Here is a 23,758-nt window from a genome sequence, read left to right as displayed (position 1 = left end):
CATGATAAATCCCCTTCAACCATTTTTCCTAAAATGGTTTGTCTCATCAAGAGGACCTTCCTATCCTAATAAATCAGCGGGTTCTTTCCTAAGCAGACCACAGCTACAGTCGAGAACCGAGATTAATTTGTGTCCCATCACTTTAAGACATCTTCAAGTTATCAGAATTTTACATTAAAGTCATGTATTGGTTATATACATAAATTACCTTCCCAACTACCCAGTGCAATAACAACAAGGATAGCCTTTCACTCAGCAAAAGCATTGTGAATAAGCTTCAATTTTCTTTTTCAGAAAGGACTGGTCTAGAAGCTTTGAAACTGCTTGTTAGAACTCACTTTGTTCCTTGTTCGTCCCCTCCCTCAGTGAACCCCCGAAGCACTACCTTTTATTTCTGTACCACAGGGCTGGGGTTCAATCCATGATCTCTTTCTCTCCCCTCAGGCCTTGTGAAGAAACGTCATCATCAGCCACCCAACTCCAGGGGAAAAGAGAGTCTCTACAACAGCACCTGATCGTTGCCCTGAAGGGGACGGTGCCCAGCTGAGGTTGGCGGTGCACTAATCCACATTCCACAGACAAGACGAGGGAGGCCGAGTGGTAGCAAAATCTCACCTCGACTAAAAGTGACTATGTCACTTGTGTAAATATGTGACATCATACGGATTCCCCAGTTTCCCAGACCACCCTTTTTGCAGCCCCACCCTCACCAGCACTTGCTCTTGCTCCCTCCCTCCTGCCCCCTATAAGAGCCTGGATGGATAACCAATGATGGGTAACCTCGAGTGTCCCAGGAGAGGCCCTCCTTAGTGTGGGCCCTATCATCTAGCACAGGGGGGATAAACATCAGCTTTTGGTAATTGTGCACAGAATGAATGACCGAATGAACACATTAAGAGCCTGAACCTTTTCAGCCCCAATCATGAGGATATGGGGTGGAATAATGCAAAGACCCACCTACCAGAAGACAGGCCAGCTCCAATTTAGCCTGGGAGCTTCAGAGCATGACAACTGTGAAGGCCCCCAGAAGGAAATATAAGAAAGAAAACCTGCGTGGAGGGAGAGAGGCAACAAGGAGAGGCAGCTAAACAGAAAGGACGGAATGAACAAGATCAATTACTGGCTTATCAATTACAACACTTAGGGAGCTCTTACTATCTGTGAAAACATTAACTCACTTAATCCTCTCAAGGATTTTATTGTTGCCATTTCCATATGGGAAGTCACAGAATCAGAGAAGTTAAGCAACTTGCCTAAACTCACACAGCTAGTAATTGGCAAAGTTCCAAATTTAGAGGCTCTGACTACAAACCTCAAGACCCCATACTGCACTTGGCAAAGTGTATCGCACAGCATACACTAGTTTCTCTGGGTACCTGATAGAAGTAGGGTGAAAAAAGAAAGAAAAATGTGATCCAAGGCAAATTTAGAAAAAGGTAAGTTAACTGGGCTTCTTGACCAGAAGACTTCTCAAAGCGAGCACAGTGAATCTCCAAGAGATGAATGGAGCATATGTATGTCCCAAATTAATCTGCACGGTGACTGTTTTCTTAAGGAAGCATCTTGCTGGACCAGATGTCACTTTCAGAAGCATAACCTCATGTCTGCTCAACACCCACTCTGTGCTCCGAGGTCGGCTAGGGGGCCAGTGGAAGGAAGGTGCCAAAAGGACAAAGCGGCAGAGATCACCCGAAACTCTGGAATCACTCCAGAGCCCTACAGGTTCGGCCATCCCCCTGCAGAGGTTCCCTCAAGGGCCTTTGCCCCTCTGCCCACACAGAACAAAGAGCTGCTTGCCTCTGCCCAGTGTCCTCGCCAACTGTGCAGCCCGCGCAGCTGCCTGCACGGCGTCAGTCTTTGTGGACTTCACAAAGGAAATTTCTCGCCTGAGTTAATCATTGTTCCTTCAATTCCAAACTCAAGTCTCTCTCTTCCATGTGGAGATCTGGCATGAAATCATTACAATCAAAAAGCATACACTACTCTGCCCAAATCTCAGAAAGAATTCTTAGAAAAGCCTCAAGTTGCTGGCTATTACACTCCACTGACAGAAGTATTCATGATTCTCTTAAAGATAACAAGTTAAGGACATGTTCAGTCTCGTGGAAGGAGACCTCCAGGTGAGGAACTTTTCTTCTAACTACCTTGGAGTAATATGGTAAGTGCTGGCTCTATAAAGCCCTGTTGTTCAAAGTTCAGTAAATATCCTTCATCAGAGCACACAATAACAGGTAAGTATTTCTTGAATACTATGGGTGCCCTTACTATTCACCCCAATACTTAAGACAATCAGGAGCTACATGGGCATTTCAGAGGGCAAGCTACAGAGTTGAATGATGATGTCTGACCCTCTGTGACTAAAGCCCAGGGCTCCAACGCAATGAATGGAGCAAAAGAGAAGTAACCCAGGAGTTCTGTAGGAGGGACATCATTTAGCAGATCTGTCTCAGGCTCCTAACCATGGCTGGTGAGCCACCAAACTAAGTCCTGTAAAGTATTGCTCTCATCACATCACTCCTGTGCTCAAAAACTTTCCATGGCTCCCCACTGCCAAGAAAACAAAGAGTAAACTCGCAGATTGGTATGAAATGCCCTTCACAACCTGCCTCCAATCCACCTTTCTGGCTTTACCAGCATCCCCCACGTATGGCCTTCCTTCCCTTTTCTCCCTACATGTCATGCCCACCCCACAGCCACTCCATCATGAAGCCTCCCTCAGCACCATCCTAGAACGTATGTGTCATCTGGAGCTCCAAAATGCTTTCCAACGAGTTCCATCTCTATCAACCCAAAGTTTTCCCCAACCACAAAACCACCTGAACCACGTTTGATTCTTTTCCAGCTCCGGAGGGGAAATGACTTCTCCCTGCAGCTGACAGTCTCCGCTGGAGTTCTGCTATCCCCCCGTTTTCTGGAAGATGAAATGCTCTACCTCCTCCATGCCTGTGGTTTATATTTCACCCAGCCGTGTCGGCGCTGATCTAGTAACCTCCCATTTTTATTGAGAAGCACACAATGTAATTGATGACATCTACTGGGGCTGACATTGTAAGTGAAGGCTATTCTCAGGCCTCCCTGCTCTCCCCCTGGCTCTGTATATAAATAGCCAATGGCAGCTACACCTGAGGCACAAAGTGGGGCTTCTCGGCTAAGGTCCTCAATTATACCCCATGAAGTCATGCAGTTTTCCGGGACGATTTATCTTAGCAGACCCAGTTCTCCAGTCTGCAGAGCTAGAAAAAGAGGGAGCCAGGACAGGACACTGCTGGATACAGTTGCCAACCTTCTTTGGAGAGAAAAATCCCTATACGGCTTTTTGGTTAAGCAGATTTAAATACCAGGTTCAAAGGAAGTTATCATTTACATCCTATGTATCGTTTACATGTATCAAATGACAAAGGATGCCGACCTTCTTGTGTAACCTTTCCCAAGGTGTATTAGGAAAAATAAAAATGGGAATCACATTTTTTCCCTTGGGAAAGTTGTCGTATTTGTTTGCAGCCCGCAGGGAAGAATAAATTGCGCAGTTATTTAGGCAACATTTGATCCTTACAGGATGAGAACTTATTTCTGCACCTGAGCCAAATGCATCAGTTCACAGCCAGCATCAGTTGAGGTAGTACCTCCATAAGCAAGAGCCTGGTAGAGGTGTTTACAGAAGGACTCATTTACCAGGCACACACAGTGAATGTGTTAAGTGTTCTTCCCCATGAAGGCACAGCCTTTTAAAAGAATTTTTTTAGAAATTGTGACCATTTTTGATGGAAAATTTCTAAATTAAATTACAAGTACCTTCGTGTGATTTCCTGTGATGATTTAGTCATTGTTAGTTGTCGAAATGTGGACCTTGGAGACTCAGAGTACAGCCTAGGAGGTCCTCCAAAAGAAAGCCTTCCCTGGGACCTGCCCCCTACACACACACACGCATGCTCACCAAGTCTCCACCTAAAGACTCACCTACACACACCTGCATCACAGTCATTAGCACAGCCTACTGCAATTGCTGACGGAGCTATTTCCCCACTCCCCACTCTGAGCTCCTCCTGGGCGGGCACCACAGATTTTTTGCCTTATCCCCAGCAACCACCTTGGTGCTTGAACACAGAGCACTAGGTCCATGGGTGTTTGAGAATGAGCACTAGGTCCATGGGTGTTTGAGAATGAATAAATGTAGGCATGTATGAATGAATAAAATGCTACACTACTGGAGGATACAAGCTAAATGTACATGTGGATATTTTAATGCCAATTTTGCTTATAAGAAAACTAGAGTCCAGATGGAGAGACCCATTAAAGTGACAAAGGAGAGGGCAGAAAGGGGCGCCTTCTATTACATTACTGGGCGATGCCTTCCTTGACTTTGTGTCAAGGGGACCATCAGGATTCCATTAAACACTCAAGCTACAGAACTGACGCTGATTCTCAGAGGTATGGACCTTTGAGACTTGGCAGGGAGTGTTCTCCCTCTGAGTTCCAGCATTAACTGCAGGCACAGACTTGAAGTCCAACCTACCAGCATTTTGGCAGCAGCCTGTGTGAACAGCAGTGACACATGGAACAATAAGAGCAAAGGCACAATTCACAGCAGGGCCTCACTGTGTCTTAAACAACCCACAGGAGGACAGTGGTGGGGATGTACAATGGCCATCAGGAGACTGGCTTGGTGCTTGCTGGTGTGAGCAGAAATGGTCCTGAGGACCCAGCTTAACCCCAAGTGGTCGGGGGTGGCCTCGGAAACAAGCTTTCATTTAGAGACCACGAAGAAGTTATTTAACAAATGAAGTATCAGTGCCTTCGAAAGCCTCCCAGGATTAGCCTGTTTCCAGAGAGAAAGATTCATGTCTGCGGCTCATGTGAACTGGACAGCGTCTCCAGGCATAGTCTGTTCCATGAGGGAAACGACTGGATTCAGCCCAACAATCCACCAGGTTAGCCTGATAACCACTTTACTATTTTTGTTTTTTAAGTGTTTGTTTCTTCCAATACCAACCAATGATTAAAGTGGTCAATTCAATCAAAAAATGTCTTTTAATCTGTCTTAGTAGCAGACAAATAACCAATTTGATAAAAGAATCTCTACTAGTCCCCGAAGTCAGTAAAATAAGACAGCAAGCTGGCCTCTGTGGGAAGAGCAACTCAGCATGCCAGGAAGGAAAAATGAGACAGCATTTCCCAGGGAACATACAGCAAGAAATCGTGCATCCTTTACCTTGGTCAAAGGGCTTGTTGGGATTCCAGTTTCTGAAATAATCATCCTATATAAGGAGAAAGAAATAGAAAACAAAGGTCAGATTTCAGGACGCTTCTCGCATAATTGCATAAAAACCTGACTTTCTCCCCACCTCCCAAAATACAAAGGAAAACACTAACAGCTTAGAAATCGTTCTGAGGCATTCACGTGCAATCAAAAAAAAAAAAAACTTGTCTTTCAAACAGTACAGATTCAACAATGGGAACAGTTAATACATTTCAGGCTAATATGGAAGCAGCACTGCTCTTCCTTGTTTGACAGATACACCGAGATACCTCCTAAGTGCAAGAGATATTTGCTATCAATTATACTGAAGGCGATGCCTTGCAGTTCCCACTTAGGATTAAGCCTCTGTGTTTGTAACCACTGATAATTCAACCATCAACATTCCTTCTACATGAAGACATGTAGCTTGTGGTGCACACTGCCAGTTCCCTAACACTCACAAAAACCTACAAAGAGAGGGCCATTCAAATGTTAGAATTAACCATAGGCATATATTTAGCTTAACACTATTTGTTCTGGGCATGTACAGATAAAAAACAAAGGCTGGCCCATCTGGTTGATTCATAACCGTGTCTCTCGTACATGCAGGCTTAGACAGTTCATCAGTCTGGATTTGCAATGGGCTAGGCCACTCACTTCTCCACTGTCACTTTAACGTCTTCTCCACGTCTAATAACCCTTTCCTTCCAAACCTCGACTATCCACTCTGCCCTCCCTGTCAGCGCTCACCCGTCCCCACTTTGGCCGAGCACACCTGCTCCGTCACCTCAGCTCGACAATTTACAGCACACAGAGGCCCCACCCGTGGACATCATCCCCACCCCATTTTTAGGGCATGTGCCCCTATGTAGTTAATTTCCTCCTGAAAGTACTCAAATTCTTTACTCTATGTGTTTTAGGCTGGTACTCTGCACACTGCAGTTTCAGAAAGTGGTCCAAAATGAGGCCTCAACTTCTCTTCTAGAAAAGTTCATTTATATCAAAAGTGCACAATTAGTCCAGCCTATCTCCTGCTGCAGTTTATCTCCGTCACCATTTCCTGTGAATTTTATTGGCCTCTGTGTCATTCAGTTACCTGGCTTTATTAGATTCTTGTTGAGTTCACCTAAGCCCTGCAATAGATTTTAAGAACCTGGATTTAGAGTAAAATCAGAACATGACTTCTTGGGTGGTGATTCCATTTTCCAGAGCATGAATAAACATGATCAGTTGCCTCTGGATCCTTGGGATTTGGCATTAAATTATTTTTAATTCCAAGGAATTGGCACAGTTTGCTCTGGCTTTAATTTTATGGTGTAACTGGCTTTCTCATCTACCCAGTTCGGAAGTGAGAAAGTTGAAAAGAATCCCTCCCCTCTGCCACATCTCTCTTCATTTATTATTTTAAATAGAATCCTAATCTTTTGAACTATGTGGTTTCAAACTCAGAAGCCAGAGTTAAATGATTCTAAGTTAAGGGCTGGATGATCAGTGGGAAATTTAGCACCTGATTTCTCCAGTTTGACAGCCAATATCCTCTTGGTCCTAAACACAAGCAAGTTATCTAGACACTCTTGCTTTTCATAAGAGCAAGGGAAGAAATACCCAAGAAGAATTCATCCTCACCACTGGAAAAAAATAAATAACAAAACATCCATCCTTCCAATAGTGGTTCATCAGTGCCCTCTGAGCTCCAGACGGTGGCATCACACCAACAGCGATCTGGAATCTTGTAAAATATTTTCTACTTGAACATGCTGTTCTAATACACAGAAGTCCTTGTAAGCTTAGGATGTGTGTCTGACAGGGAAGCGCTGGAGCCAAAGACAAGTTCCTTTCCTTTAATTTCACATGTCACATTCTCTTTCATGTCCAAGGAAGGTTCAAGCAAGTCTCAAGAACTGACTATTCCCTAATGATTTCAACATACGTGATGGCTTGGATGGAATGTGAAGCATTCTTCTGGACCTAGTCACTTTTCCAGGCTAACTATCCTTGCCATTTTTACGTGTTTCTTAGGGAAAAATCATGGTTTTAAATATAAAGCCTCTAAAAGCAGATATCTGCATTAGAATATTTATAAGTCATTGTGAATGTAGTATTGCCTTATTGCTGCCCAAATGCGACAGTACACCTTGAGTCAAAGCTCATTATGCAAAATAAGCCCTTCAAATAGCCTCTTGCCCAGCAAGGCCAATCGAGAAAGAAAATGATTCCCTGAATCTGATTGCTTTTGCCCAGCCTTTAGGAAAGCTGATGGCCAAAGCAGAACCCAATGAGCCAAAAGCTGAGAAAACCTTGGGTGTAACTGCTTTGGCTAAAGCTGAGAGAGAAACGGCTTATCAGGGGCCAAGATCCTGAACACGTGGAGGGTGCTCACGGGGGGAGAACCACCCCAGAGCCTACCTAGGGGGTGGTCAGTGAGCACGGGGGAGGGGACTGCTTAGCGGTCCTGCTACAGTGAGGTTGGAGCTCACAGGTCAGCCTCCCACACTGTACCGGCAGCTGGGACTGGTCTGAATACGTGGCCAGTCTAAGCAGCGGGGGCTGTGCCCATCAACCCACTCTGTCTCTGCGGGAAGTCTGGTGAGGGAGCATTCAAATTCACATGGAAAAAGCCAAAGATAAAAGAATGTCCTTCTAGAGGCCCATGTCATCCCTGATTCCCACTGAACAGTCGGTACACTCTAGGGACAAAGATGGCTAGCTGGTCATGTCTCCAGAGCCTAAGAGCCAGGGAAACTGGCCCAGCTCTTCTTGTATCTTATTTTCTAAGTCTTCTAAATATATTGTATTTAAGTAAAGTGTACATTTTATGTTATCCTAAAACAGACCCAGGACTTCCTGTGCTGTTCACAGTTCTGTTTTCTCAGTTATAAATCCCTCCATGGGAAGCAGCGTGCCTGCCCTTACCTTATCCCAGTGCTGCATTGTATCCCAGGGCCTTCCCGCTGTGGGGACCTCAGGGTCTGATCTAGAGACCAGTAAAGGGCGGAACTCGGAGAGCCCTCACCCTTGATTTTCCTTCAGGCCCAATAAAATTGCAACCTATTAAAATCCAGACTGTGATAGAAGATATGTGGAATGTCTCAGACCACAGTTGCCAGGAGAGGTGTATCTGTCTTAGTTGGTATCTTAACTGATAATTTTACCATCTAGTGATGATGCTTTTAAAAATGACTTGCAAGGACCCCAGTAACAGTTCATTTTTTAAAACATACACCTTAATAGAAAGATGCATACCTAAATATGGTCATTTATTATATTCATTAACTCCTGTTAGTGCATTCTACAGGATGAGGAATGAAGGACAGCCATGTTACTATCCATGTGTATTTCATGGGCTACACAGCACAAGCTAATTATGTCAAGCCTCTATTGGACAGAGCAGAGAACAGTCTTCCTCTAAATTCTAACCATATGAGGAAGGCTGATTCCATTTCACTGTACCACTTCAAAAATGAAAATTACCCAACTCTTTAGGGACTGTTAAAATCTGGAAGAACTTGTAAATTTTAAAAGTCTCAAATTTGAACATATTGACTTATGTCCAAAATCATGAAACATCTCAAGTTACAATAAAGTCATAGTAAAAAAACATCAAAAGTCAGCCTACAGATCACAATAGGAAAGTGACAAATCATAAAAATGAGGAAGGCAGGGGTGGTACTGATGGCAGAGGAAGAATCATGGGAATGATCATGACCCGAAATATTTGTTTTAAATCCTCCACAGCTGATCAATATAGATAAAATCATCTTTATCTCACTAAATAAATAATCTACTAACATAATACTGGATCCTGTGAAATTACTGGCACCCAGCGGCTGGTACAAAGGACCTTACCTCTGAGTTTTCAACAACATTAGAGATACACTATTTTGATAAGCATTCTTGGAAAGGGAAATTTATTTAAAATACATACATGTATAACACATATTGGGTATTATCTAATAGATATTAATAAGGATATACCATTTATCCATGTTAGTAACATATAGATGTACATATATACGTATATGCCAAAGAACATTCTGCTCTATAATGCATATTCCAAGAAAAACTTTAAAGCCTCCCTACCATGAAATGAGGCAACAACATTCCTGCCATAATTTACCATGATTAAGCCTCTTCATCATGGATGTCACAGCCAATTTTGAATGGGAACCTGAATTTTTCTTCCACTGTCCCATAGCCCCAAAATGGCTGATGCAATTTAGCTCAAATATTCCCCAAGGGTTTGCCTTTCCGGAGGTGTTTATTTCAGCTCCAAGAATGTCAAAGCAACTCTGGGGAAGAGATGGAATGGCATAATCACATGGAAACCACTTTTGAAATCCGCCTGCTTTACTCCCACTTACAAAGATGATGATGCAATTTATTATATACCTTACAGCTTTAGATACTGCAGATCAAAGACACTTTGCTCCCATGGAACAGATCATGTCTCCTTCATACATATTTCAGCTAAGTTGTTTGAACACTGCAGCTTCATCTGAAGATTACCTGAGATAATACAAATTACCAGCCTAGAAAATAAATGGGAGCCTCATTTGTCTCAACCAGGACTGAGCAACGGAGACGTGTATAGAAGGAAGTAAGGCAGAGCGAGGGCAGGCAGCCCCTTTGGGGTCATCTAAAACCCCCTGCAGATAAATACAAAAGGGATTTATCAATACCAAGGTCAGGTGGACTAAAGTCACGTTCACAGTTCCTAGATGGAGGTCAATCCCACTTTATCGAACCCAAAACCTTTACAGACAGATCAATTAAGGGACTATAGGCAAACTGCTCTCAAAAGGATTTAGTACCAACTAGTTAATTTTCACTCTACTTGTCTGGAGAGAATGGGAAGGAGGGCTGTCTGGCAGGCAGGATGAGTGTCCCTGAAATGGTAATAGAAGTCACTGGACATGTGAGATTCCCAGATGACATTATACACATGCATCCCCTGTATAAGGTGAAATTTGTCTGCAATTTTAATTTGTGTGCACTGGAAATCCCTACCTATCATGCTGTCAGGAGATATAAAACAAACCCATCAGGAAAGGAAAGGGGCTAGCTTCCCAGACACCACCTCACCTCTGAGCTATTTCTGGTCACATTTCTGGGCAAGCAATGTGCTGTCAGTCTCCTCTCAGTCAGGCCTGTCCTTCCCATCCTTGGTGAAGAGCCCCAGTGAGAATCCTTCCAAATGAAGCATTCAACCAACCAGCCCAGCTTGAGCAGTGGCTTGAGCCCCCTACCCCAGCAATCCCATCACAGACCGCACTCTTGAGAACCCTGTACACCAAGGACTGGTGCACAGGGCATTCACACATTCCCATGTGCACGTATCATAGCCATACACCTGGGCCAGGTGACTTCTGAGCAGTGGTGGGTCTTACTCACCTGCATAGTCCCCCAAGGCATCACTCAACAGTACACAGTAAGTCCTTACTTAGACTGCATATAATCTAAATCAGATGTTCCAACTTTAACATCTCTGTATCCACGTGAATTGCCCATAACTGCTCTTGCTGTGTGTGTAAGGACAGGTGGGTGTATGTTATATAGACACTCTAAATCACTTTCTTCCTGAATAGAGTGATTCTTTGATAAATTGGTCTGACATTTGGTATAAAGTCCTGCAGGCCTCAGACGAAATGATTTAGACAATAACAATGTCAGTTGCTCTGCTTTTTCAATAAATAAGCCACCAGTAAAACACAGATAATAACTGACAATCATACTTGCACTGTAACTAATGGGAAAAGATAAAGCAGCAAATGGACTGTTTATATGCATCTGATAAATTGCATCCCCTGGATATACCACTGAAAAATAAATGTATGCAGTGCTGGTTCACTGAACTAAAACAAATATTTATCACAGATATTTAGGATTCAGAGTGAAATTTACATTTTATTTGGCAACTATTTCGATGCTATGTCTACACACAGTTGAAAAGTCAAAAACCTACCTCAACTTCCTGAGTACGAAAGCATTATAAATGAGAAAAAAAAAATAAAAGAATCACATCAAACAACAGGAAGGAATGTAAACATTTTCGATAATTGCATCACAATTTCAAATTATCATAACATTACAAAAGTCACAGGCAGATATTCTCCCTTAAGTCACTGACCATCATCCCCTTGAAAAGGTCCCCTCGTTCACTAGCTCATAGGCAAGAACATTAGATTCTCAGTGGAATAATTTAAGAGCGGGCAAACCTGAGGGTCCTCTGGTGATCTGTGTCATTACTGTAGAACAGCTAACAACATCCTGATTAAATCCAAACTCTCAGTCGTGATTATTACCTCTGAGAATTTCCTGTGCCATTGGTCCAAAGGGTGAAATTCAATAAATGTCTCCTGTGATGACACCAGAGAGCAAGAGTAATAGGCCTTCTACATTGCTGCAAAGAAACAGTTTTCCCTTGCAGCTCCAAAATAGCTTGAAGGGGTCTAAAACCTGAGAAAGACATGGGTCCAGGGTCCTGGGTTTTAAAATGAATAGGGTTGTCAAGGCCCCTCCAGCCAATTAAGGGGTTATAACCACCACAAAGCGCTCACCCTCCCCAGGACTGTCTGTCTATCCCGTCTATCCATCCAAGCTGGGGTCAGGGGGAGTGACTGCTGGCTTGGGCTTTCTCAGAGACAAAAACTGAGTCTGACGTCCCTTCCAGAAAGCATGCCCTACATCTGGCTTTTCTTGTGGGAATACAAATGGATCTATGATGCTCCATCTGTACTCTGACCAAGACAAGGGGTGTCTCCAGACTCAAAGCCATCCACACCCTTGATCTCACAAGTACAATGACTGAAACGTCTGAACTGGCCAGGAGGGGGCTTATGAATGTCTAGACGGGTGAGAAGCAGGCAGGACTATGGAGTTAAAGGCAGAGGAGATGCTACGAACAGGAGAGGCTCTGAAGCAGATACGGGTTCAGATCCTGCCCTGAGCACTCACCAGCTCGGTGGCCTTGCACAACCCCCTCAGCTTCTGAGCTGTGGTTCCACAGGACAAGACCGCTACACCTACCTTGGAGGATGGGTCACAATGATTCACGAGGACGTGGCAAACTGCCTGGGATACTATTAAGTACATAAAATGACTTAATAAATACGAACTTTTGTGTCCACATCCAGAGGTTTTTAATACTGAGATGAACCAGGAACACTGAGAAACAGGCATTACAGAAAGAATGATGTGTTTAAAGTTTCAATAATGTGACATCTTGTGCATTTGAACCTAACCAAATAGGTCCAAATGAAGGGAGACTGATTACACTTGGGAACAATAGTTATGAAATATTTTAAATGCATGCAATTGTATTAGTCTTATGTATGAAGAGTGGCTTAGAAAAAATGCAATGAAATGGGAAAACATGAGATGCAAGCTCGTCTGTTTAAAGGTCAGGCTCCCACTCTCTAAGATTTAGTGACTCCATTTGTGGAAAAAAGGTAATATACCACAGAGCTGTTCTGTGCAACCAATGATGCATTTTGAACCACTGTTGGCTATTACGTATCATTTAATTCTAAGTAAACTGAAGTTTCCCATTACGACTCACTCACTATGAAGTGAAGTCGGCCTACTCTGAACAAGTAAAATTCCTACATAATCATTAATTTCCATGTAGAAAACAGATAAAGGAACTCTGAAAAGGTCCATTCCATTGACATACCAAATAAGACCTTTGCCATCTTGGCACACATAAACCTGTACTTTACAGAAAATCCAAAGTACGCTGGCCTGAGGCCCAGCTTTGTCCAAGTATCTCAAATTCCTAATTAATCAGGTCCCACCATCTTTCTCAGAATGCCACTCCTGCCACACCCAAGTATAGCAGGCCCCTGAACATCCAGATGCTGCCTTTTAGGGTATAAAACACTGGGTATTAACTATCACCTCCCTCCTGCCTCCCTACCACCCTACACGGGAGGTGCTGACCACAGGGACTGGGGAAAGCTGCTCCTATGGTGACCTCCTGAAGGGACGTTCTGGCCTCATCTCTCCCTGGTATCAGATACTCGAGTTGCTCCCCTCAGCTCCCAGGTGAAGGCCAAGCTCACTAGCAGCTTACAGGACCCTGCAAGGAGCAGCCCCTGCTGAGTCCTCCAGTCCCCCTGGGCCCACATCCCAGCTCCCACACTTTATTCCAGCCGTAAGTGAACTACTTCTTGGAGCCACAACAGCCATGCTCACTTAAAAGCTCTGAAATTCCACACTTGCTGCTGTTTCTGTGCCTGAAACAACCTTCCTCGCCCTTCTTCGATTAACATTTACTGTTCTATCAAATCCCAGTTTAGATGATGCTACCTGTGGGCTGCCTCCCTGTCCCTGATTCTCTGTGGTCTGCAACCCCACTGTGCTACCCACAACAGAGCACGGACTCTGCAGTGTCTGGTCACTCTCCCACCAATCAACCACACAGATGACAGCCCCTAGAGCCATGGGCGACCGTCTGTCTTCACCTCTAAACCTCCAGGGCCCAGCGGGGTGCTTGTTAGGCTACAAGTACTCAGTAAGCATCTCCCATGGAGAAATAAAACAATTCAACCTCTGTTGCTTTCTTTATGCCGGTATCTTGAGCTGCAGCTCCCTAGTTCATTCCTTTTGATGCAGAGCTGCAGGCTCCGTGACCTGGAGGTTTCCAGGAAAGTGAGACAGGCAACGAATGCCCTTTGTGTGACTTCAGCTAGAGCAGGAACTGGAACCTGGGGTCAGTGGGGATGATACTGGAAGACCTTGGACAGACGACCAAGGAGGAAAGGCAGACCTCTGTTGGACATCCTCACCCTACATCTGCTAAGGCCCAGAGTCACCCCAAGGAACAAAGAGACTTCATGACTTGGCCTGTCACAGCTGGCAAAAATCTGAGTCAAGATTCAGGACTTGCATCCAGTTACAGTTCAAGTGAAAAAGTTGAAATTAAATTAAAAAATCAAAATGATAGTAATATTAACATGAATCATACAGAAACATAATGGCAGCTACCACGTTTTGAGGCCTGGTGCTAAGTCAACTGTGTTAGTTCACCTAATACTTATAGTTACCATGTACAGAAGGTGGGCACAGTCAGCATGCCTATGTTCCCAACTATGATATAGTTGGGAAAACTGAAGTTTAGATCAAATTACTACACAGGGTCACACAGCTAGTGAGAAGTAGGAGGATCTGAACTCGGTTTTGCATGACTCTGAAGATCACGCTCTAAGCCCTAGACACACTGTTCAATGGCACCATGTGAAGGGAGGACAGTGAGGCAGGTGAAGACTGGAAACCCTGGAGAGAGGACATGAGGCTCACTCCCCTCTAGAGATGGAACTCAGTGTTCACAGGAGATACCAAGGGATAGGAGATGAGCACAAAGACCAGAGGCTGCCCAAGATGCTCTGTCTACCAATGCACTGACCCACAGGGCAGCTGAGCCTCAGCTGTCCCATCTGTTAAAGGGGGATGCAAACACCTGCCTCACGGGTCTTTGTGAGATTGGACAGCAAGCTCATCTGTCTCATGCCTGGCTCTGGAAAAGCAGTCAGGACACCCAGATGTCCTGGTACCCACCTCCCCCCAAACTGCCAGATGGCTTCCTGGGATTGAGCATCATGGCCGTCAGCCCTGATGACAGCAGCCTCAGCAGCAAGCTTTGTGAGCTGTGGACGGAGTGCTCACACCTGTCTGCCACTGCACTCTCCAGGGCCCACTTCAAAGTGGAGCATCCAACACCGACATCAAGGTACAGCATAGAGGATGCGGTGGCTTTGGCACCGGTCACTCTCTGGGAAGCCACGGCCACAGACTTTGCATGAAATTTTCATTAGCAGCACAGCCAGGCCTGCTGCACTTCCTCCCGGCCCTGCCACTCAGCCTCTTCTCTTGGAAGGAACATCTGGGAAAGTTAGCAATAAAAACTCCCTCATGGGGTCCCTGAAAGGATCCTAGCGCCTCCCTGTCTACCCTCCTGTGCATCCTGAGGCTCTAGCCCTTGGACCATGCCCACAGCGGACGCTCCTCATCAAAGCCCCAGAAATAGATCTGGGCAAGGTCTTTGCCCATTTCGAAGCCATGATGTCACAGTCAGAATCTGAGAGGGTTCATTTAAAATCTGCAGCTTCCAAAGTGACGCTTTCCCTCTGGTAAGAGGTCACCAGTGTAGACAAGCCTGTCAAATAGACCCACAGTCCCAAGCCACAGTTTCCTTCTGCAATCACTGGCAAAGCTTCCACAGAGAAGGGGGGTGTGCCCTGTCTGAAGCGCAGCCACTGCTTTAACTAGGGTTTGCCACGAGGTAGAACAACCCTCTCACTCTGACTGAAGACCCTCCACAGGACCCACGCTCCCAAAGGCAGCTGGGTCCAAGCAACACTGGATCGTGGAGATGGCTCATTTTCCTCTCAGCCACCAAGCCTTTATGCAACTCTGTGATGGATGTAATCCAGTCCCTCACCCCAGCAGCGCCGCAGAGATGCCTGGTAGACTCAGGAGACTTAGAGAAACAGCCGCAGAGCATTTCAGCCAGGCTCCAGACTTGGGAACGTGCTCACCTGGCCACTCAGACAGGTAGATAATGAATTTATGTCATGTGACAAGACAGAGTGCCCAGAGAAGCTGCAAGAGAACGGTCCTCGTACCAAGAGCAATGTGCACCCATCCCTGAGAGCCGTTCAGGCCCCACCACTTGGGGACCCATGAACTATTCTACTCCACGAACATCTAGGTGTCCTGTTGCCCTTCAGAGGGGGTTCCATCATCTGGCTGTGCTCATTTAGGGCCTGGCACACTCACAGAAACAGAACGAGGTTGCAGCTACCAAGGAAGCTGGGACTAGAGGCTCAAGGATGTCAGTGCCTGATGAGACATCCACATCTCATCTACAGGCACTAAGGAGCCACTGGAGGGCTGATATGGAGTTGGACCTCATCACATCACATCACATCACATCAGTACTTTCTGTAGCACGCTGGGCTGAGTGTGGGGCAGATTAGAGAGAGCCCAAGTGTAACCAAGGACACCAAGGAAGTTCATTCCACGAGTACACAAACATCACTTATGGAGCATGTGCTGCATGTCTGCCTTTGTGCTAGAAAACAGACATGAATAACCTACCCTCAGAAGCCCAGAGTCTGGCTAGGGGATGGGGAACAAGAAATGTCAGCAGATGAAGTGTAATATTACCAGGCAATGTGGTCATTACATGAAGAAAGCAGCTACAGAACACAGAGCAGGAAGCCACAAACTACTCCAGGGAACCAGGGCAGACTCTACTGAGGAAGTGGGACTTACACTGGGTCTGGATGGACAAGGAGTTTTCTGGGCAAGGGACACACAGCAGGGTGGGAGAGAGAAGCCAGCAAGGACAACAAGCCTGAGTCTTTGCTTCAACAGCCTTGGGCTCAGGCAAAAGGTGGGGAAGCCTGAGCCCAGGTGCAGCCACAGAGACCGGACAACAGGCCACACCTGCCTGCTTTGCTCAGGGTCCCCAAATCCCCATGGCCACACCACTCGGTCTGCCCTTTGTTTTGGGACCAGGAAGCCTGTAGCTGTTGTGGCTGGTCATTGGCATCACTGCGACCTGCTCACTCCAGCTGTAAGGCAGAGCAATGACACAATGTCTAGAGGAGCCACACTGACCCATGGCATGCCATCCCGGGAACCAGAGCCAACTCACTCCCCGGCCCTTCCAACCAGCAAGCATCCCCATGCCACCTCTTAAGGACATGTGTGAGTCATATGGGCCGCAACTGGAACCAACTAGTCTGTGTGCCTGTCCCTCTCTCTGTCCTGCAGAGACATACTGCCAGCTTGCTACACCTTTCTTCATTAAATAAACATCCCTCCCTGTGAACAAAGAACATGCCAGGTGACCACGCTCTGGGAACCAAGACCCTGGAGGTCCCCCTCTCCACCCTCAGGCAATAACAACACTTAAGGGCCTCTTGCTCTCACTGAGCCTTTGAAAGGTCCCACTCTTGTCTGCAGGGGACAGGGGTAAAGGAGACGATGAACAACCAGGATTCCTGCATAATACCTATCTTTTAAAGTCAAAACCCTCCAGCACAAAATTATCAGGTGAGATCATTCACATCATAACAAAATACACATCAATAAAAATGTATTTATTTCTTGTGGAAGAGTACTCAGCTGGCAGACATCATATAATATTTTAATTTTTATGCTTTCTTTTCATTTATTATTTGGAAAACAACAGGAATGTTAGTAACAATCCAGGTCCCTTCCAGTCCTAAAATTCAATGATTCTATAACATGTCAGATAATAAATCAAATATGCCTGAAAGCTCTGTGTAAATAAAGTGGGAGCAACTTTCACAGACTAGCAAGGACTAGAATGTACTGGAAGAATCCAAGATGGACCAAAGCAATAAGCTGCTTTTTCTTTGATTTTTAGTTTTGCTTCCAAATCTTAAGAGCCTAATATGAACACAAACAATAATTATGTCCTAGATCTTTAAAATCTCCTTCCTACTAAATGACTAATGAACATTGTAAACTGACTATACTCCCCCCCCCCTCTATATATATATTCCAATAATTTCCAAGATCAAGTTCTTTAGCCAAATTACCCTCTTCTAAGAACTGGAGACTCCTAGAAGGTCACATACAACATGGGAAGGAAGAAACCAAGAAGCAGTAAAGAGGACCAAAGATGTAGTGGTGACAACTTCATCCACTCCATCACCACATCCTCTCCATGCCCAGAGCCCACCTCCTCAGAGGCCAATGAAGAACAAGGAGCAGCCACGGCCACCAACATGCATGAGGCCAGGACAACGTGGCTACACTGGAGGTGAGGGGTGTAGTGCTGGGTCCCATTCATTAAAATTGATGTTTTCATGTAGTCACATTTTATAAGTATCTCAACTATTCTTAAAGAGTGTCCACAACCCATCATAAGGAAAAGAAAATACAAAAAGGACTAGAGAAAAACCAAAGTGGCAACAATGGTTATGAATGGTTGGGGGAATATAACAGTTTTCTTCCTGCTTCTACTTCATTATTTTTCAATAAAAAATTACATAGATTATTTCATGTATTTATATGCTGTTTATGCATTCATCCCTTTACCCATTCATTCATTCATTTACAGTTCTACGGGAAGGGAAAATGAAGACAGCATTACCCTAATACTATGGTCAGGGCAACTCTAGCCAGCAAGGTAAAATCATTTTCATATGAATTCGCACAGCACTAAAATCTGCAGTATGAGAACCATGTACACTGAGAGATTTAGAGTGAGAAATGTACCCACAGCCCAGACATGGAAATTAAGAAGGAAGGACTTCTGTGCCATGGCCTAGAACTTAGGACCCTTTCCAGGTAGCTCAATGGAATCACAAACCCTTATAAGTAGCTGGTCTCTGGGCTGGCACACAAGGTCAGTGTTCATTTACTCCTTTTGTCTTGACACCCTATTCAGGAATGAAAGATCTGGAATAAACAGGGTGTGACCCTCAGCTCACTCACCAGCACACAGCCTATGGTCCTCACCAGAAAAAGGCAGGAGAAGGACCCAGAGCTCACAGCAGAAATCATACATTTACTCATGAGGCAGTCACAGCTCCTGCAAAAAATCCAAATTGTGGCTCGATTTAATAAGGCATCTGAGGCTTGCATCCCTCATCTGATTTACCAGCAGGATACACAAATCACAGTTAGAAGCAGAGGCACCTTGTCAGGGCTGCCCACCAGAATTATTTGGGAACAATACTGCATGGGGTATTTTGGTGCTGCCCATCAAAGCCTCATATGTCTGCTTCACACACCTCTTTCACAAAACTCAGCTCTTAACCCAGTTTGGAGCTGAAATCAATGGCTCTGCTTCTAGATCTGAAACACACACACACACACACACACACACACACACACACACACACACACACACACACACACACACACACACACACACACACACACACACACACACACACACACACACACACACACACACACACACAAAACATTAAAGCCTACAGCAGTTTCTTAACTTGTTACTTCTCTTGACGTCTCCACTGTCCTTGCTGAAGTGATTCTGGGCAAACATTCCAACCTTTTTGAGCTTCAGTTTCTTCACGTGTATAACAGAGCAATGGTGCCCATTCCACTGGGATTACTGGGAGGATTACTCAGGACATAGATGCAAAATATCCAGCACAGAGTATACACCAAAAATCCAAACATGGTCACTGCATTTTTAAATTGACCTCAGCACATCCTCTGCTGTAAGCTGATAACAGAGTTTTAAAAACAGATCGCCAGTTTCCTCTGGATTAGGATATTTGTGATGCTGCCATCCTGACTCTAAGGAGAGTTTTAAGGAATCAAATCTGGGTAATGGCTGCTTTAGAAAAGCAGCAGCCACTGCTCGGTGAGAAAGTGTAAATAAAATGCCACTTAAGTAATCACATTACTCACAGCTTAATGCATGTGATTCGGAACTGCAAGCAAGCGTGTGTGTGTGATGGATTTCTCATTATCTGTCGGCTGCCGCTGCAGCCCTTCCAAGTGTCTGCAGGCATCCCTGACTGGGAACGTCTACATTAGCTCCGGATGGGACCCACATTCCTGCTATCAGTGGGAACAGACTCAGCAGGAAGGAGGCAATGCCTTCAAAATGAGGTGATAATACAAACAGACGTGTTTGCTTGGGGAAGAGCTGCAAGGTTCTAAGTCAGCCATTAAATGTCTCTTCCTCAGCTCTCAGGGGCTTCCGAGATAGCTGGGGAGAAAGGAAATCCCTAGCTGAATCCTCCCAGCCCTGCCAGGTGGGGATAAAGCCTCCTCAGAGGCTGTGATAGAACTTATTTTTGACTCAGCAGTGTTGACTGCTGAACTAAGCGCCAAGGAGAGAACCAACAGTGTGGCGCTAAATCTACCTTCTCTCTGAGGAGCGCTCTGAAATCACAGCATTTTCCATTTGACCAAAGCCACCCTCATGGGTGCCAAGCACTCGGTGGGAATGTAGTAGGTTCTTAGACCATTTATGCTCTGGATAAACACAGAACTTCTAGAAAAGCTACTTCAGAATCCAGCCGCGAGCATGCTTTCAGTATGTGGATGTCTGCAGGGGCAGAGGCTAGAATACCCCCAGGGAAGAACGTGAGGGTCACTTCATGTTAAATCCAGATTCACCAAGGCACCTGCTGCCTTTCCCCAGATGGGGAGCCTCAGTTGCAACAATCAGAGACTGCCCTTCCTGCCTCCACCTCCCAGCAGGGCATCTGTGCCCTCATGGTCTTCTCCCCAACCCTTGCTCATCACAACCAGCTCCCTGATCTTCCTTCAGAGCCAAGTAAAGAGGACTGTGACAGCTCCACTCACATTCAATAAGGGATCCAATCCTGTGGTGACAAAATCCTGCCAGCATGTCTGCTGGGGGAAGGTGAGGAATATTTGGGGAGAGGGCCTTGGCTAGCCCCTGAACTTATAGCACATCTGTCAACCCAGATCCAGTTAAAGATGTACAGGTAAAGATGACTAAGAACCAGTGGAGAGGAGGAAAGGGACTGAAAAGAGACTGCAAATAGTCTTGAAGGGAAAAGATCTAGAGACAAGGTGAATGAACATGGGCAATATGAGACTATTTTCTACTCCAGACCCAAAATGGAGCCAGTGGACAGGAGAGCAAGGACCCAGGTCCTAGGGAGGTGCTGGGACCTCACCATTTTTTAAAGGAAGATCAAGAAACAGCAACTCGAGCCTGTGTTCAACCTACAACGAGAAGCAATGGATATCTACAGAGCGCCTACTGCCAGCCAAGCACTACATTCTGCACATTATGTCAATCATCCCCCATAATCATCACAATGATCCTACAAGGATGGAGGCTTCCCCTACATTTCAGCTTTGAGGAAACTATGGCTCAGAGAGGTTGAGTAAATTGCTCCAGGTCACACAGCAAGAAGCAGCCAGGCAAGGATTCAAATCCAGATCTGTCCAACTGCAGAGTCCTGGGCCCTTTCCATATGTCACAACGGCCCAGCACCCCATGTTGCCTGAGTACCCCACTGAGCTCTAGGCCATCAGTTCCTGAAGGAAGGACTCTGCTGGACCTAACTCAGACCTGATCAACCTGCAAAGACTCATAAGAGCTATTGTTTGAATGTCAGGGCAGATATGTGGAGAAATCAGGTTTCTCTTGGCAACTTGTAATTTAATTATTTTAAGGGAAAGGCCCACCTTTGACAAAGCCCAGGGAAACTGAGCCTGTAGTGCTAAGATATGGGAGGAAGCCAGAGTATGGAAAGAGAGGGGAGAAAAACTGAAACCCCAGGAAACACCAGAGGGAGGGGGGAGGAACAAGCTATTACATCAGTATGCCCGTGGTGGCTAGGGTATAGTTGGGGCTGAAGGACAGAGGATGAAACAGGACCTTGCCCCTAAGATGTACAGCACGGATCAGGTTCCAAGAGGGGCCAATTCCCATCCTATGTGAAAGTAGCTGGCTGGGTGCACCAGTCTTCAGTCTGATCCCTGAATCACCCCAGATTATCGAGCCTCCTCTCTGGGCAGCAATGCGAGCTCAGACTGGCTAAAAGGCATGCAGGCCATGCGTGGCTCCCAGGCGATCGCATGTGAGCACACACATCTTAACAAAGCTGTAGTCTGCTTTACCAAAAATCTGATTTGGGTTGTTGCTTGCCTTCCTGCTGGTCCTCACTCACATTTGGGCCCACAACAGTTAGGCCTGAATGATAGAATTGGAGAAAATCTTGAATAAATTATGAACACATAGTCAACCATAGTCAACCATAGCTACCCAGACCTTTTGTGCTTATTAACAACTACTCTTTGCTACACTATTCTTAAATCTTTCACAACTAAAATCTACCTGGGAACATAAATCTCCCTCACCAGAATGTGAACAGGTCCCGTAATAACAGCGGCAGTTCATTACTGAAACATTTTGGGTTCTATTTCTCCAAGAAAAATAAATAACCAGTTTAAAGATTGTCAGAAAAATGTTCCACCGGTACTCAGCTTAAACATGATTATTCATTAGAAATTATCAAAAGCTACTCACACCTGCAGTAACTCTAAGCACACATGGTCCTCAGTGAGCTTCACACTTAAAAGGCAGGAAGACATAAAACACCTAACTGCTACGGACTTTCGCTTTGAGCAGATCTTCATTTCTTCGGCCTCTGTGGCTGATCTTGGTGATGGAAGCCTCCTGCACCAGATGCTCAGACAGAGAGAGCCCTGGGGAAAGATGTGGAAGAGGTGGAAGAGGGGAAACCGCACGTGAAGAGCTGGAACTGTGGCCCACAGGGCTCAACCCTCTGAAGGAGGAGTCAGCAAACTTCTTCTGTGGGCCAGGGAATAAATATTTTTGGCTTTGTGGGCCACACACAGACTCTCCTACACATTCTTTTCCCTGTCTCCCTTTAAAAGTGTACAAATCACTCCAAACTAGTGAGCTCAGCTGGATTTAGCTTTCGGGCTGAGTCTGTCCACCCCTGCTCTAAACAGACTTCTTAACGCTCTCTACCACCCCATGTGGTAGATGCAGCGTGTGGTCCTATTTTCAACACAAAGGGAACGAGGTGCTAAGATGTTAGGAAACCTGCTTGAGTTCACACACTTGGCTTAAGTGTGCTAATCTAAAGCCAGGCAGGATCCAAGCCTAGACTGACCTGTTTTCAAGGGTCATACACTCCCCACTATACCCCATGGCTTCAAAAATACTTCGAATTTGGCAACTGTCTTCTCAGCATTATAAGTACAAAGCGATGACAAAGGAACTAAGAATTGTTGAGCATCTACTATGTATTGAGCCTTACCCATGGACTTGACACATGAGAGTCCCCAGAGATGGCAAGGACGGTTGTAGAGGTTGCTCACTGTGTAAGAATGCCTCGTCAGGAAAGGAGCGGGGGCTAAAATGCTGTGTGCACTGCATGCATCAGCCACACCCTGGAGCAGGGCTGTTCCTACCCAGACAGGACTCTTCCTCCTATTCTAAGGGCACCAAGCTGGCTGCAGTAGCTCTGCTCATGTACCCCTCAGCGGACAGGGGGCAGGAAGATCAGCCTCGCCAAAAGCCAGGGAAACCTGTAGCCTGGAACAATGATGGGGGCCAGAATACAGTCCAAGTACACAGACTCCCATGGCAGGGTGGGGGAAGCAGTGACAGCAATCCAGGCACCAAGCCTCAGGTGCTAAGGAAAATCAAGCTCACCTCCACTCTGAAACGTTAGGATGGAGTTTTGCAGTCAAGAGAAAGACAACTGTTTCACACACAATGTGAATTAATGGACTTCATTACTCTAAAAGGTGATAACGGTGGAAAACAGGGATTTTAAAGGAAGATTTACACAAATTCTATTTAGTTCAACAAACAGTTATGGACTCTCTTAGTGATCACGACTTAAGAGTTTATTACCGGAAGCCAGGAGCAGGTGCAAAATTTTCCTCTCATCATGCAATTTATATGCTATCAGTGTCATCCTTAACAAAAAGGGACTCTTAATCACAAAGCAAATTGGGTGAGACCCAATGTGACCCAGCACACTT

General features: G+C 45.4%; 1 protein-coding gene across 1 annotated transcript in view; it reads right to left on the bottom strand.

The window, feature by feature from the left end:
- The window catches only part of SPOCK1 (SPARC (osteonectin), cwcv and kazal like domains proteoglycan 1), a 466,817-nt gene that overhangs the window by 248,173 nt on the left and 194,886 nt on the right, over positions 1–23,758 (bottom strand). The window contains exon 3 of the mRNA XM_015239542.3: positions 5,210–5,255. Coding sequence (XP_015095028.1) covers positions 5,210–5,255 — 46 coding nt within the window. The remainder of the gene's footprint in view (positions 1–5,209; positions 5,256–23,758) is intronic.

The sequence above is a fragment of the Vicugna pacos genome, chromosome 3 (assembly GCF_048564905.1).
Source record: "Vicugna pacos chromosome 3, VicPac4, whole genome shotgun sequence".
NCBI classification, from domain to species: domain Eukaryota; kingdom Metazoa; phylum Chordata; class Mammalia; order Artiodactyla; family Camelidae; genus Vicugna; species Vicugna pacos.
Note: the sequence above shows the minus strand (reverse complement) of the source record. Positions and strands in the feature narration are given on the sequence as shown.